The 14,198-nt window shown below is 47.2% G+C and overlaps 1 protein-coding gene across 1 annotated transcript; it reads left to right on the plus strand.

The window, feature by feature from the left end:
- The first annotated feature begins 6,428 nt into the window (after positions 1-6,428).
- LOC142831215 (transforming growth factor beta activator LRRC32-like) lies at positions 6,429-14,198 on the plus strand. The gene is made up of 2 exons (XM_075940802.2): positions 6,429-7,672; positions 9,433-14,198. The coding sequence occupies exons 1-2, from the start codon at positions 7,553-7,555 to the stop codon at positions 11,416-11,418; spliced, it is 2,106 nt and encodes a 701-aa protein (XP_075796917.2). The 5' UTR covers positions 6,429-7,552; the 3' UTR covers positions 11,419-14,198.

Here is a 14,198-nt window from a genome sequence, read left to right on the forward strand (position 1 = left end):
GCTGGGACCCTAGCTAAGGAACCAGGTAAGGTCTTCTAGCCAGAGCCTATCTCTGGCACCCCAGCCCTCCTTCCTTTCCCAACCCTCTCCTCCCATTATGCTGTCCTACTCCATATAACCCAAACCTTCTGCACCCCTGCTCCAGCCCCCATATGCCTTCCCATGCACTGCATCCTCTCCTACACCCCTCCTCTGGTCACAACCCCCTTTCAGACCTTGCACCCCCAACCACTATCCCTAGTCACAGCCTAAATCCCTGCACCCCCTCCTGCACTCCTGCCTCAGGTCACAACCCTCTCTAAGGCCCTGCACCCCCTCCTCACCCTAGTCCATTGCCCCAGGTCACAATCCCCTACTTCCCTTACCTCAAGCCCCTTCTGTACCCAACCTCCATCCAAGACCCCCACACTTCCTCCAATAATACAATAGAAGAGTGTGTCCCTCGACCACTTACCAAATTCTTGGCGTGCCCCCCCCATAAAAAATTATTGCCCATCCCTGTTTTAATGGCTTACAGTAAAAAAGATTCTTTTAACAGATTTTTTTTCAGTGTTGCAGATATCTAAAACTCTGATCTTAATGATTTTTTAAAAATCCTGTGTTACTAAACTGGTAAACTGTACAGTAATTCCTCATTTAACACTATAGGTGTGTTTCTGTAAATGTTCGTGCTAAGCGAAAACGAGCTATGTGCAGTCAATTTTCCCATTAAAAATAATGGAAAAGATGGGGTTGCGTTTCAGGTGGTGGTGGCAAAGTCAATTTTTTGTTGGTGCTGGGTCGTCAACATCAACATTAGATATTTAGCAACACAAGACAACTAGCAACAAAAGTTGCTGCGGTTTGTTAAAACACAAAGATTAACACGTGGGTGAGCAAAGGAGTGCTGTGACCATATGTATTCATCTGCTCATGTGTATTAGCACTGTTTTCACCAACTTATACCGCCACGCAAAGTAGTCTACCACTTGATTATTTTCGTGTTATTTTGGGGACAGTCGTGTTATTTGAAAGAAGTTCCCTAAAAAAAAAATCATGCTATTGTGAAAATGGGTTAAGCGGGCACGTGTTAAACGAGTAATTACTGTATTGCATGAGTTAGCCATAGCAAGTACTAGGTGTGATGCTAGCTGTTTTGTAGGATGAAACCTGAGTTGCAAGATCTTTGAAACACACTGTTTGTAAGGATGAGGATACATGTACTCCATAGTCTCTAAGGGGTAGCCATGTTAGTCTGAAATAATAAAAATTAAAAAACAACAGTGGTCCTGTAGCATCTTAGACTAACAAAAATATATAATTAGTATAATTAGTAAGTATCATGAGCTTGCATAGGCACAACCCACTTCTTCAGCTAAGGATAGTGTTAATTTTCTTTTTATTTGATTTCATATTAAATAATCATAAGAATTGTTCTTTGTTAATTATCCCGTTTTAATATATTTTCTTCCACACCTATAGACTATTTAAATTTTATATTTATATCTGCCATTTTTGTTTGTACTGGTGGGTGCAACTCCACATATTACCTCAATATTGATGTTGCACATAAGAAATTTCAACCCGCCCAAAAGAAAATTAAGCATGCCCAAGAATGGAAAATCTTAGCAGAAACACTAGTTCTGGCCCACTCCGGAGAGCCCAATGCAAGTTCCCTTGTGAAAGATGTTCAGTTATTCACGAGTCCAAACCACTTTCTTTTCCATACTGCCAAACTCATTGTTACACTATCTTCAGCACAGGCATGAGATGCCTCTTGTGGCACCAGAGGTACCTAGACAAGCACAAAGACGTTTCCTAGGATGGAGCCTATCCTTAGCACTGCTGTCTTTGAGATCGTCTGCGCTCCAGATGGGGCAGATATGCCCAGCATTATTGACACTCATTGGTGCTAGCACTGAATAGATGAGGATTGGCACAGGGGATTTTCCCAGCCTCTGGATGGAAATACCAGGGATTCTCCAAGAAGTGCATATGAGTGCTTGAGTCTGATCAGGGACTTTCACTTAATTTCATTCTTCTACAGGCTTAAACCAACTATTTTAAAGTATGCAGAGGAGTTTGTTTGGGTTCCCCCATCTACCACTCTGGGGATGTGGAAAAAGGCAAGGGGATGCACAGAGCCTGGGTCTATTGCTAGGGAGTTATGCCACCCATACCAGTAGACAGGTTAACTCTGTTCCCTTCCCTATACTCTCTTCCCTCTCCTCTGTTCCTTTCTAGGGGTGGTGAAGTTGGATGGAGGAGGTGAGCTAGAGATGGTCATTAGGAATTGCCTCCAAGTCCGTGTCTCTCTAGAGGTGCATCTACACAGTACCCATAGCTCGAAATAAGCTATGCAATTTGCACTATGCAAATTGCGTAGCTTATTTTAAGTGTATTTTGAAATAGCTTATTTCGTAATTTGGTACTCTCTACACAGTGCCAAATTTCAAAACAACTTGCTATTCTGAAATTCCCCTTAACCCTCATGGAATGAGAGTTACCGGGATGTCGAAATAAGCTGCCTGTTATTTCAAAATCTATTTCGAAATAACGGGCTGCTTCAATAGACACGGAATAGCTATTTCGGGATATCCCAAAATAGCTCTGCAGGGTAGACATCCCCTAGGCGAAACTCCATGTCTTTTGGAGCTATACTCATTTTGTGACATTGTTTCATTGTCTCTAAAGAACAGTAAAGGCCTGTTATCTCTAAGGTTTGCATTTGCCTTTGTGGCCTTGATCTCGGGCCTTCAACAGAATCAATATGACCAAGAAGGGGTACTGCACCCAGTGAGGACTGACCGAGAAGATGGATTTAAAGCATTGTGCCTGGTTTTCCAGTCCAGAGACTGCACAGGATTCTCTACTTACTTGCAAGAACATGGACTATTCACTGAGGGTATGTCTAGACTACATGGCTCTGCCGACAAAGCCATGTAAACTAGCTTACCCGACATGGTCAATGAAGCAGGGATTTAAATAATCCCCGCTTCATTAAAATAAAAATGGCCGCCACGCTGGGCTGACAATCGGCTGATCCAGCACAGTGCGGCAGTCAAGACACAGATCGGTCAACAGGGAATGCCTTTGTTGACCGCTCCTGTAAACCTCTTTTCACGAGGCATACGGGAGCGGTCGACAAAGGCGTCCCCTGTCAACTGATCCGCGTCTTGACTGCCACGCTGTGCCGGATCAGCCAATTGTCAGCACAGCGCGGCAGCCATTTTTATTTTAATGACGCGGGGATTATTTAAATCCCCGCTTCATTGACTATGTCGGATAAGCTAGTTTACATGGCTCTGTCGGCAGAGCCATGTAGTCTAGACATACCCTGAGGTATATGTGAACCTCAGCACTGCATTTTACCTGAGCCTGGAATCATAGGGTATGTCTACACTACCCTCCTAGTTCAAACTAGGAGGGTAATGTAGGCATACCGCACTTGCTAATGAAGCCCGGGATTTGAATTTCCCGGGCTTCATTAGCATAAGCGGGGAGCCGCCATTTTTAAATCCCCGCTGCTTCGAACCCCGTGCAGCGCGGCTACACGGGGCTCGAACTAGGTAGTTCGGACTAGGGTGCCTATTCCGAACTACCGGTACACCTCGTTTCACGAGGAGTAACGGTAGTTCGGAATAGGAACCTAGTCCGAACTACCTAGTTCGAGCCCCGTGTAGCCGCGCTGCACGGGGTTCGAAGCAGCGGGGATTTAAAAATGGCGGCTCCCCGCTTATGCTAATGAAGCCCGGGAAATTCAAATCCCGGGCTTCATTAGCAAGTGCGGTATGCCTACATTACCCCGCTAGTTCGAACTAGCGGGGTAGTGTAGACATTCCCTTAGAGACAAAGATCTTTCTCACAATGTAAACCACACCAAGAATAAGGAAAAAATCTAACCTGCAGACCCAGATCAGCTTCGTTGTGCTCCACCTCCATTTTAAGACTACACCAGGAACTGGGGAAATAGCCTGTTTGAACACATCTAAAACAAGTGCTGCAAAATAGGCTCTAGTGCAAACTCAGCAGTGACTCTGATGGTGCTGCCTGCTGAATGGAAGGAATAAAGAGTCAACAACATTGATTGAAACATACAAAAAAAGTCCATTTAGCAAAAGTCCCATGACCTCTCTCAGCAAACATTCTTGCTGTGATATGTACAGACAAACCAGTAGGTGGCAGAGTGACCCTGGATAATTGACTAAAAAAATGTTCTTTGAGGGCATGTCTACACTAGGAAATTATTTTGAAATGAAATAATTCACGAAATAACTATTTCAAAATAAGCATTATTCCTCGTGGAAAGCAAGAGTTGTTGTTTCAAAACAACCAACAGGTTTGGTAGTGTGGATGCTCCACTTGTTATTTCGAAATAAGGGGAGATATTTTGAAATAACTCTGTAGTGTAGATCAGGACTGAGTTATGCTGGCATTGGGGAGATAACATGAGGCTGTAAAAGGAGAATCCCGCATCTCTTTTCTTTCTCCCCAGCACAGTGTAAATACCAGGCAATCATATTTCAGCCATGCTTCTCGCCATCTAATTCCCAGGAGAAGCTATAATAGTGATAATGCAGTGGGCAGGGGCAACACAAGTTCCCCCTCACATCACCCACATATACTCTAGGCTCCTGCCAAGGCCTGTTCCATTCTACACTAAGCCCCATCAGGAAAAGAGAGGTCAATTTGAGCATGTCTACACTGCAGCATTATTTCAAAATAACAAAGTGAGTGGCTACACAGCAAGCCCATTATTTCAAAATAACAGGCTTCTTATTCCGGAATAATAAACTCTCATTTCCCAAGGAATAATGAATATTTCAAAATAACTGTTTTGAAATAGGGTGAATGTGGATGGCTCAGCTGTGCTTATTTCAAAATAATTGGCCTTCAGGGCTTCTCACAGCTCCCCAGGTGGCCACTCAGTCCACACCCCTCAGAACTCTATAGTTTCCCTTCCCCTGCAGGCTTTTAGCATGCAGCCACAGAGGAAACAGTTTGTGGCACAAGGAAAGCCCTGACAGCAAGGGCCACACTGCTGAAGCAGTTCAGGCATTCTGCAGCAATGACAGACCGCAGTGCTCCCACCGAGCCCTCCAGGGCTGCTAGCAAGCCAGCAGCCAGCTCCCAAGCCCTTGCCTGGGGGCAGAAGAAAAGGGCTCTTTACTGGTCTGGTGCAGAGATCCTGGATCTCATTGGGGTCTGGGGAGAGGAGGCTAACCTCCAGGATCTTTGTACCAAATGCAGGAATGTGGACGACTATGATCAGATGGCCACATGCCTGGGCCAGAAGGCCACATGCACACCCAGGAACAGGTGCGCATGAAAATTAAAGAACTCAGGCAGGCCTACACCAAGGCCAGGTAACACAGTTCCTGATCGGGAGAAGCACCCCAGAACTGCCGCTACTTTGAGCAGCTCACCGCATCCTGGGAGAGGGGTCGGTCCCTTCCCCCCCACCCTTGTCATGGTCTCCAGCCTGGAGACGTCTGTCATCAGCCTCCTGAAGGGTGGGGCTGTGCACTGGGAGGATGAGAAGGACATGCAAGAGGAAGACGAGGCCAGCCAGGACAGGAGGCCAGCCAGGAGGTCATCCTGTCCCTGGAGCCAGTACCTCCCAGGATGTCGTCCAAGGTTCAGACGCATCAGGTGAGTTCCATTACTTTCCCTAGACACACATCAGGATAGGCAGCGGGCAGCAAGGGACTGTGCACTCTTCACTCAACCATCTCGGCCAGGGGATTGCACAGCAACCTGTTCATGTGGGTGCACATTGAGTGCCAGTCCGGAGAAGACAGCTGCATAAGGCTGCCATAAAGGAACCTTGTGCTCTTTGTGCTTCCCGCCTTATCCCCAACTCTATGGTGGTACACCTTCTCACTACAAGCCACCACTAAGGAGGCTGGCATGCTGGATACACACAGCAGTGCTGCATATGACACAAGCTGATGCCCGCACGCCCTGGTCAAACGCGGCGAGGCAAAGGATATTGAGTTCCTCCATGGAAACCTGCCGGGGGGAGGAAGAGAAGGGGACCTCAGGAGCACCCTGCCCAACAAGTGGCGTCTGCCACTCACACACCTCTTCCAACACCAGACATTCACACACCTCCCCCAACACTGCCAAACCCAGCGTGTGCATAGCACAGGTGGAAGGCAAGCCACCTCGACACTCCTCTCCCACCTGCAGGCCACTGGCCTGGCCAACACCAGGATAGCAAGGCTCTCCTGGGACATCTGTACCCCCGTAGGACAGTGCCCACTGTCTAGGCCACAGATGGCCTTGCTCAAAGCACATCGCCATCATCTGAACCAAGATCTTTCGATGTCACCTCAGAGATGAGCGCTGGGCTTCAGGCACACTGTCTCCTCGGATGACTGCCCTTCTCACTTTTCTTCACAGCTGGACCAGTTGCTAGTGAGGCGCGTCCACCACCTCCCACGCCATCCTTCCAACCCCACGAAAGCCGCTGCCGCACACGACCACATAGGGACCTGGAGTGGGAACAGGTCGCCTGCCTGCATGACCTGCGGTGGTGTCTGAAATGGCAGGAGCAGAGGTGGAACACCAGCTTGGAGCAGTTGTGTGATCTTCCTCTAGTGTAGACGCGCCCTAAGAAAGGCTTCATCCCCAGAAGAGCTCATGGGATACTCCAGGTGCAGGAAACCCCTAGAGTGTGAGCTGGACTTCACCTCAGGACTGTGTTGGGTGACTCATTCATGGGAGTTAGATGGTAAAACCCTTGGTACATTCACTCCCCAGCAAAGAGTCAGGTATTATTGTAAAATTCCCCTCTGCCTGAGCTGCCGCAGCCCAGAAAGGGAGAAGGGAATTCCAGCCTCCCATCTTCTCCAGCTGCTCTGTCCTCCTCACCCCATGGAGGCAGGCAGGAACAGTAGTGCTGAACATGACCTCAGTGCTGTTTATTACCACAGCAAGAGACTTGATTCTCTGAATCCCCTCAAATGTCTGGCACCTTCCACCTTGTGACTATTCCAGCTTGGAGAGCAAAGGAAGCCCTGCTCTTTCAGTTTACCTCTGGTCTTAGGTGCTAGCTGGAGCCCAGCATTTCCTATGGTCTCTTAGTTGCTCATTAAGGATCTCCTTCCAAGCTAACGAGGTTCGCTGTGAGTTCTGACCCAGAGCACAGCAGGAGGTGACTTCACTACAGCCTACAGATAAGTCTCTAGCACAAACCTTTTGGACAACAATGTGGTTTCCAAACTAGGGAATCCCCACAAAAACTCCTCTCCTCCCTTGAGCCTTGTCTGCTCCATTCACTGATATTTATTTCCTTTACAGTTTCAAATGGTCACCTGGAAGCATGTGCAGTGGCATCTCCACCCCCTGTTCCCTAGTTTCTCTTTCCCTTCCTTGTGGCTTCATGCACTGTTTTTCCCCCGTCAGAGGCTTATATCTTAATTTCCCACTACTGTCGTTGGGACTCCCACACACTATCTTCTTCCCCAAGCTCGTACTGGGACCTATTTATATATAAGCCTTTCTCTCCCTTTGCCCATATGAGAGCACAAGAGCAGCGGGAAGGGGCTGCTTGCTCCTTGAGCACATCATGTTTCTCTCTGGACACTGGCTGACTGCAAAAGGATATTTGTTGCTCTGGCTGCTCCCATCTGTTCTCAAAGCCCAGCCTAGTGTGGAGGTGACCCCAAAGCCTCTGCCATGCCAGCAGGTAAGGCTACTTACCCAGGGGGTCCTTTGTGATTGAATAGCCAAATGATGCCCTTTGTGGGTCTGAGACAGAAAGTGCTGGTTGTGCTCATACCCTGCTGTCATACTGAAAGGGAGAATGAAATTTTAAAATCAGATTTTTGAAAAAACTTCCCTTCAAAAAATCTGACCTCCCCAGCCTAGCAACCCATTAGTACCTGGCAGTGTTCCTTCCCATGCACTTTCTTGTCTCTCTCTGCTGCAAGGACTTTTAGACTTTGTCTTCAAGCTTCTCTCCCAGCTTTCCTCTGCCTTGTAAACTCTCCCCTTGGACCAATAGCTCTGTACCCAGAGGCTTTCATTTTGTCTTCCTGCAATATCATTACCCCGCATCTTCAGCAGTTTCTACCAGACAGGCTTTGTCTTGGGCAGCTCTTGGATGCCGTATGTCTGAGTGAGGCTCTATTTGCACTTGTATGTATGGGGCCAGGAAACTCTAAATGCCTTGGATACATCTTGACACCCATTTCTCCCCCACTTTTCTGAGTCTGGCTTCCAGGTGGCTCCCTTGTGGGGATCAGTTGGCAAAATATCAGGACTATAGAATTAGAATGAGGGGGATTGAGCAGAGAGAGGAAGAGACCATATCGGCTCCTGCAATCCATGAGATGGAGGGCTCTTCCCTCCCCTTCCAGCCAGACAGCTTCTATTCCACAGCTGTTGTGGCCTGGAGATCAAGGGAACATGGGCCTGAAATGACTGTGAGAGCACTAGCTACTGGGCATCTTTTTTCTTCATGGCCAGACACTAAAGCTGGATCCAGCCAGACTCTCGAGTGAACAGTGGACTATTTAAAACAAGGGACAGCTGTTTCCCTTTGGTGATCAGCCCCCCTGGCTGTGTCTGTCCTGCTCACTAAGTGATAGACTGTGGTTAGAGGAGGTGGGATGGATCACTTGACACTTGAGGGAGGATTGTGGCTTCCAGAGAATTGAGGTTTCCCGTTGTGGGATAAGATATGACTAAGCAGGTCCCAATGGGAACTATACTCCCCTCCCAAACCGTCCTTGAATATGTGCCTGGCTGACAGCTGTGCTTGGGGGAGTGAAGCATGGCACAGAGGTGCCAGCAGGACATATACCTACCCCACTGCAGCCCAGCTTCTGGGATGCAAACGGCAGACTCCATGCAGTCACAACGCGCTTTGGAGCCCAGTGAGTGTGGCACAGACCCTTCATGATTAAAGGAAAAGGATGATTGGTCAGTGATGATGGTACCTGAGATCAGCCAATGAACAGTGTTGACCTAGAGTCAGGAGCTCTCTGCCTCTTTTGTGCCTTATTTTTGTTCCGGGAAAGAAGCAGAGGTGCTGAGTGGTTCTTTCATTGAGTCTAAATTGTAAGCTGCTGGTCCAGCATGAGTGCATCTGTCACCCAGCTAAAGGGCTTCCACAGCACAAACCAATAACCTGGCATTCCAGCTCCCACTGCACCTCAGAAAGCTGGGTCACAAAGAGCAAAGAACCCCCTACAGCTCTAAAAGAGATTCCCACCTTTGAGGTCAGATTTGTGACTGCTACAAACTTTATGTGAAGGAGCTTATGCCTTGATCTCAGCTTGCCATGGCTATCGGCCCACACTCAGGGGGGTGCATGCTCAAGCCTGAGGATCTCTAATTCCAAACAGCAGTAAGGTGCGTGAGATAGGAGTGGGGCCATGTCTGAAATGAGGTGTGGCCTGAGCTCCTTCATTCTCGTTGATGGCTTTCCTTGTTTCTCCGTAGAGCTCAGTTCAGGTTTCATGCCAAGGTCTTGGCCTGCGCACATTTCCAAAGAAGCCTGGCCATGGGGTTAAGCAGCTCGACCTCTCTGACAACTTCATCCAAAGCCTGACGGAAAACTGCACGTCCAAGTTAGGGCAGCTCGAGCACCTCAACTTGCGCTTCAATCAGCTGGCAACTGTGTCCGAAATGGCCCTGACACATCTAACTCATCTCCACTCTCTCCTCCTAGCTGCAAACCACCTTGACAGGAATTACTTCCTCAATGGGAGAGCCTTCAGGTCACTGGGGAGTCTAAAAGTCCTGGACCTTTCTGCAAACAATTTGGACAGTGATATGGCAGCCTGCTACATCAGCAATCTCACCTCTTTAAAGGAACTGGATCTGTCCTGGAACAAGATAACCAGGCTGCCAGGGGGCATCTTCCAGGGAACTCTAAAGCTGAGAGAAATCAACCTTAACAACAACTACATCATGGAAATAGAAGAAGGAGCTTTTGAGGCTCTGCTAAGTCTAAAGATAGTGAATTTAGCTATGAATTCCCTTCATTGCATCTCAGGCTTCAGTCTCCCACAGCTGCAAGTTTTAAATCTCAGCTACAATGCCCTGGAGTTCTTTGTTACAGAGGAGAGAAAGGAACACTACCAGCTTCAGGTGCTAGATCTGAGTCATAACAAACTGGTCTACTTTCCAGAGCTCCCCAAGGTGCATCATCTCACACACTTAAACCTCTCTGATAATGCCATGGTTTCTTTGGTACCAAGTTCTACCCATACAGCAGAGTTAAGATTGTGGCATGATGTGATGGCAAGATCAAATATATCCTTGAATATTTACAATGCAGCAGCTAGACTGTCAAAGATAACTGACTTGGATCTCAGCAGTAACCAGCTGTATTTGTTCCCAGTTACTTTCCTCCACAATCTGAGCTCCCTCCAGAATCTCAATATGGCTAGCAACTGTCTCCATAATATAGCTGTGGAGTCACCTCCTGGTGATATGGAAAGCAAGGAGCCTGGGGTGATGCATGACAATGCCTTTCTGTCGGTACGGTCACTGGATCTTCAAGGCAATTTCATTCGTTCTTTGCCACATTGGTTTTTTGATGTTCTGCCCAAATTGGAAACACTTGACCTTGGTTCCAACAACCTCCAACCTTGTGAGAGTCAGAATACTACTAAAAGAGAGATCCCAGTAAGTCCTAACTCAGCTCGAAGAGGTAACTGTACATCCTTCTGTGACATACCTCCACTGAAATATCTGAGTTTACGGAGGAACAACATTGTGAGGCTATATCCTTACATGTTCAACCAAACCACTTTGATCTCCCTGGATCTGTCTGAGAATGAAGGCATGCTCATGCCCAAAGGAGCTTTGGCAGGTTTGGAATTCTCCTTGCAGAAGCTCTCTCTGAGAAGAAACCTGATGGACAACAACAAAACAGAGCTCCCGTGTCTGACAAGGCTGAAAATGTTGGACTTGTCAGATAACAAATTGAGTCTTTTGCCCCCTGGCCTTGTCTGCTCTCCACTGGAAAATCTGGATATTCGCAATAACAGCCTCCTGACCTTAGAGAAATCTGCAACCATGAGATGGTCCAGGAGCCTCAATTTTCTGAACATTGCTGGTAATCCCTTTAGCTGTTGTGCACTAAACTGGCTGGACATTCTACAAGCTACCAGTGTGAGTGTGTTGGATTTGAATGAAACTCTGTGCTCTTATCAGGACAAGAACAGGAACTTCTCAGCTAAAATAGCAAACAAGCCCATATGGCTTTGCCCTCATCAGACAGGAAATAGCTACCTGATGGTAGCGATCACTCTCTGCTTTCTGTTTCTCAGCTGTGGGATTTGCTGCCTTCTGAAAAAGGGTCAGAAGTTGCCAAAGTATCTAGGATTCAAAAGCAATAGGGTGAGCCCAAGTCCTTATCATCCAAATAAGGAATGTAGGACTGAACAGATTACACCAGAAAGTGTTACTGAAGTATAGGACAGTGCAGGAGAGGGAGAATAATATTTATTGTATTCTAAGCACCTGCCCTTTACTGAAATTAAAGGCTTTACAAACAAGATGAGAAAGCATTCAAAATTAAATCAATATGCTGTGCTCCCTCACTGCAAGCCTAGACACATGCCATAGCCTCTGTGGGCTACTGCTTTTTGTGGGGGGTGTTTGTGTGTATGTACATGTGCACGCATGCACGCATGGGGACAAGTGCTCATTGTGGGAGACTCAGAAATGTTACATTTAGAAAAAATTCCCTGGTGGGTTTCCTGCCCTGAAACAAGGCTAGTTTAGTATTTTTTTGAGTGGATCTCCCCATCCTGCTTGTTCCACAGCTGAACTTCTGTTTGTGAGTAGACAGTTATCTCCACAGCAACAGAACTGTTATTCAAAAGAACAGCATTGTTGTCATCTGCCCTTTCAATAGGCGAAGTAAATACTTGTTACCTGGCAACGTAGTAATGACAAGTAAACAAGAAGCCCTGCTCCACCTCTACCTTTTATCTCTCCATGGAATATGAGGACTGCAGTCTGCAGAGTCACGTGAAATGTTCCTTGTAAAGAGGTATTAGGCCTGGTCTACACCTATAACTTAGGTCAGCCTAGCTACAGTTCTCAGAAGTGATCTAAGAAAGGGGTAAGTGAGGTGGCAAAATGTGCAGATGATACCAAAATGCTCAAGATAGTTCAGACCAAAGCAGACTGTGAAGAGCTTCAATAAGATCCCACCAACCTAAATGACAGGGCAACAAAATGGCAAGTGAAATTTAATATTGATAAATGTAAAGTAATGAATATTGGAAAATTTAATCCCAACTATACATACAATATGATGGGGACTAATTTAGTTACAACTACTCAAGAAAGAGATTTTGGAGTCATTGTTATTAACCAGGATGGGTAGGAATGGAGTCCTTAGCAGAGGCAGCAGTGGGGTGGGGGACAGCAGCCCGTCTGCAGGGGATCCAAGCTCTCCACAGACAGAGGCTGCTCTGCTCGGAGCCCCCATGGACAGGGACAGCTGCCGCAGAGGAGTCTCTGTCCATGGAGGGCCCAGGCTTGCCACAGACAGAGGCTGCTCTGCATCCCACAAAGCAGCCTCTATCCGCAGGAAATCTGGGCCCACCACAAACAGAGGTTGCTTCACAGCAGACTCCCCTGCCCCCTCCCATGCTGCTAACTCAGACAGAGGCAGCACCGTGAGGGAGGGGGGAGATCAGGCAGCACTAGGGAGCTGGTGCTGGGGGGAACCAGCTTTTACTGTATGTAGTCAACAAGTGTAACCGATAAACCATGCTGATCAGTTAATCGTGTATTCGTCTACATGCTGACATCCCTAATTCTGAGCAGTATATATTGTGCTTGGGAACAGCTTGCCATATTCTTGGCCATTGTCATAGGGATGAATCTACCTCAACGAGAGCCTGAGTTGAAAATTCTCAGCCTCTCTGTTTGTTGTCAAGTCAAAAGTCCTAAGTTTTCAAGTCAACGTGCAGGGTACAGCTACACTGCGGGGGGAGAAGAGGAATTTCCGAAAGGAGGTATGCAAATCGCATTCTCATTTGCATATCTTCTTCCAATTCTTTTCCTGGAAGAGGTTTTTCCGATATTTGACCCATGTACATGGGGCCAAATGTTGGGAAAAAACCTCTTTCGAAAGCCCCTGTAAACCTCGTTTTACGAGGACAGATGGAAAGCCTCAGAGTTTGAACCAGGACAACCAAGGGAAACAACTTCTGAACTGCCATGAGCCAGCAGTGGCGGTGTCAGGCTGATATCTTCCACAATGACAGGACAGAGCAATGGGGCTGTCTAGTCCAATGAAAGCTGGACTCCAGCAAGGCAACCAGGTCCTGGCCACTGCTCTAACCACTAACCCTCTCGCTTTTGGTGCTCACTTTCCCCAGATAATCAACAATTGATTCAAAAGATTATGCTGGAGCAGAGTCCTGAAAGCACTAAATTGTGCTGAGCAGGGCCAGGTGAGTAGGGGATGCTGTTCCTGTTGTGCTGAGACTGCAGGTCTCTAGCTAACTGGTTACTCTTTCCTGGACTCAGGAAGCATCAGACACATTCATTCTCCACAGTGCGGTTGCCAGGACGGCAGTGACCAGAACTGTCACTTTCCAGGTTTCCTCGGTTCTAGTCTTTGTCACCCCTTCCAGCCTGGCACTGAATGCGATGCCCTGGAAGTTTACAAGTCAAGCTCTACACGTTTGGTGCTGAGGAGAGCCACAGACTCAATGGGATTTGGAAAAGTTTAAATTATTCATGAATGGTCATTAAATGATTTGTTGTAAAATAAAGGACACTTTGCTCTAAAAGAAGGTGCTGTCCTTTTACTCTGCCGCCTGCGATGTGTCTGTTCATCTGTGACAACTGCCTTACATGCCATGACAAAACAACTTTCCTAATGAATGGGAATCTGTGTCTGTCTCACTGGATGGAGCTGTGATCATGTTTCCATGTTCAGCTCAAACTCCCTTTGATGCAGAAGGGTAATGTTGTCAAGATAGGTCATGGAGTTATGCTTTTCTCTTTTCTACTGTGCTTCCCTCCCTATCTAGCAGGCTCTGTGGTAGTCTGTGTATTTGCCCATCTCATTTAGATTTGAAGCTTCTTGGACAGGGATTTATTCTTTTAGGCTATGTCTATACTGTGCCCGTTTGGCACAAAAATTATGCAAATGAGTCAGTGTGGAATATTACCGTGCCTCATTTGCATAATTAATTATACTCCGTTTTTGTGCAAGAGGCTTTTGCGCA

This window comes from Pelodiscus sinensis, chromosome 13, assembly GCF_052426305.1.
Source record: "Pelodiscus sinensis isolate ZL-2025 chromosome 13, ASM5242630v1, whole genome shotgun sequence".
Lineage (NCBI taxonomy): Eukaryota > Metazoa > Chordata > Testudines > Trionychidae > Pelodiscus > Pelodiscus sinensis.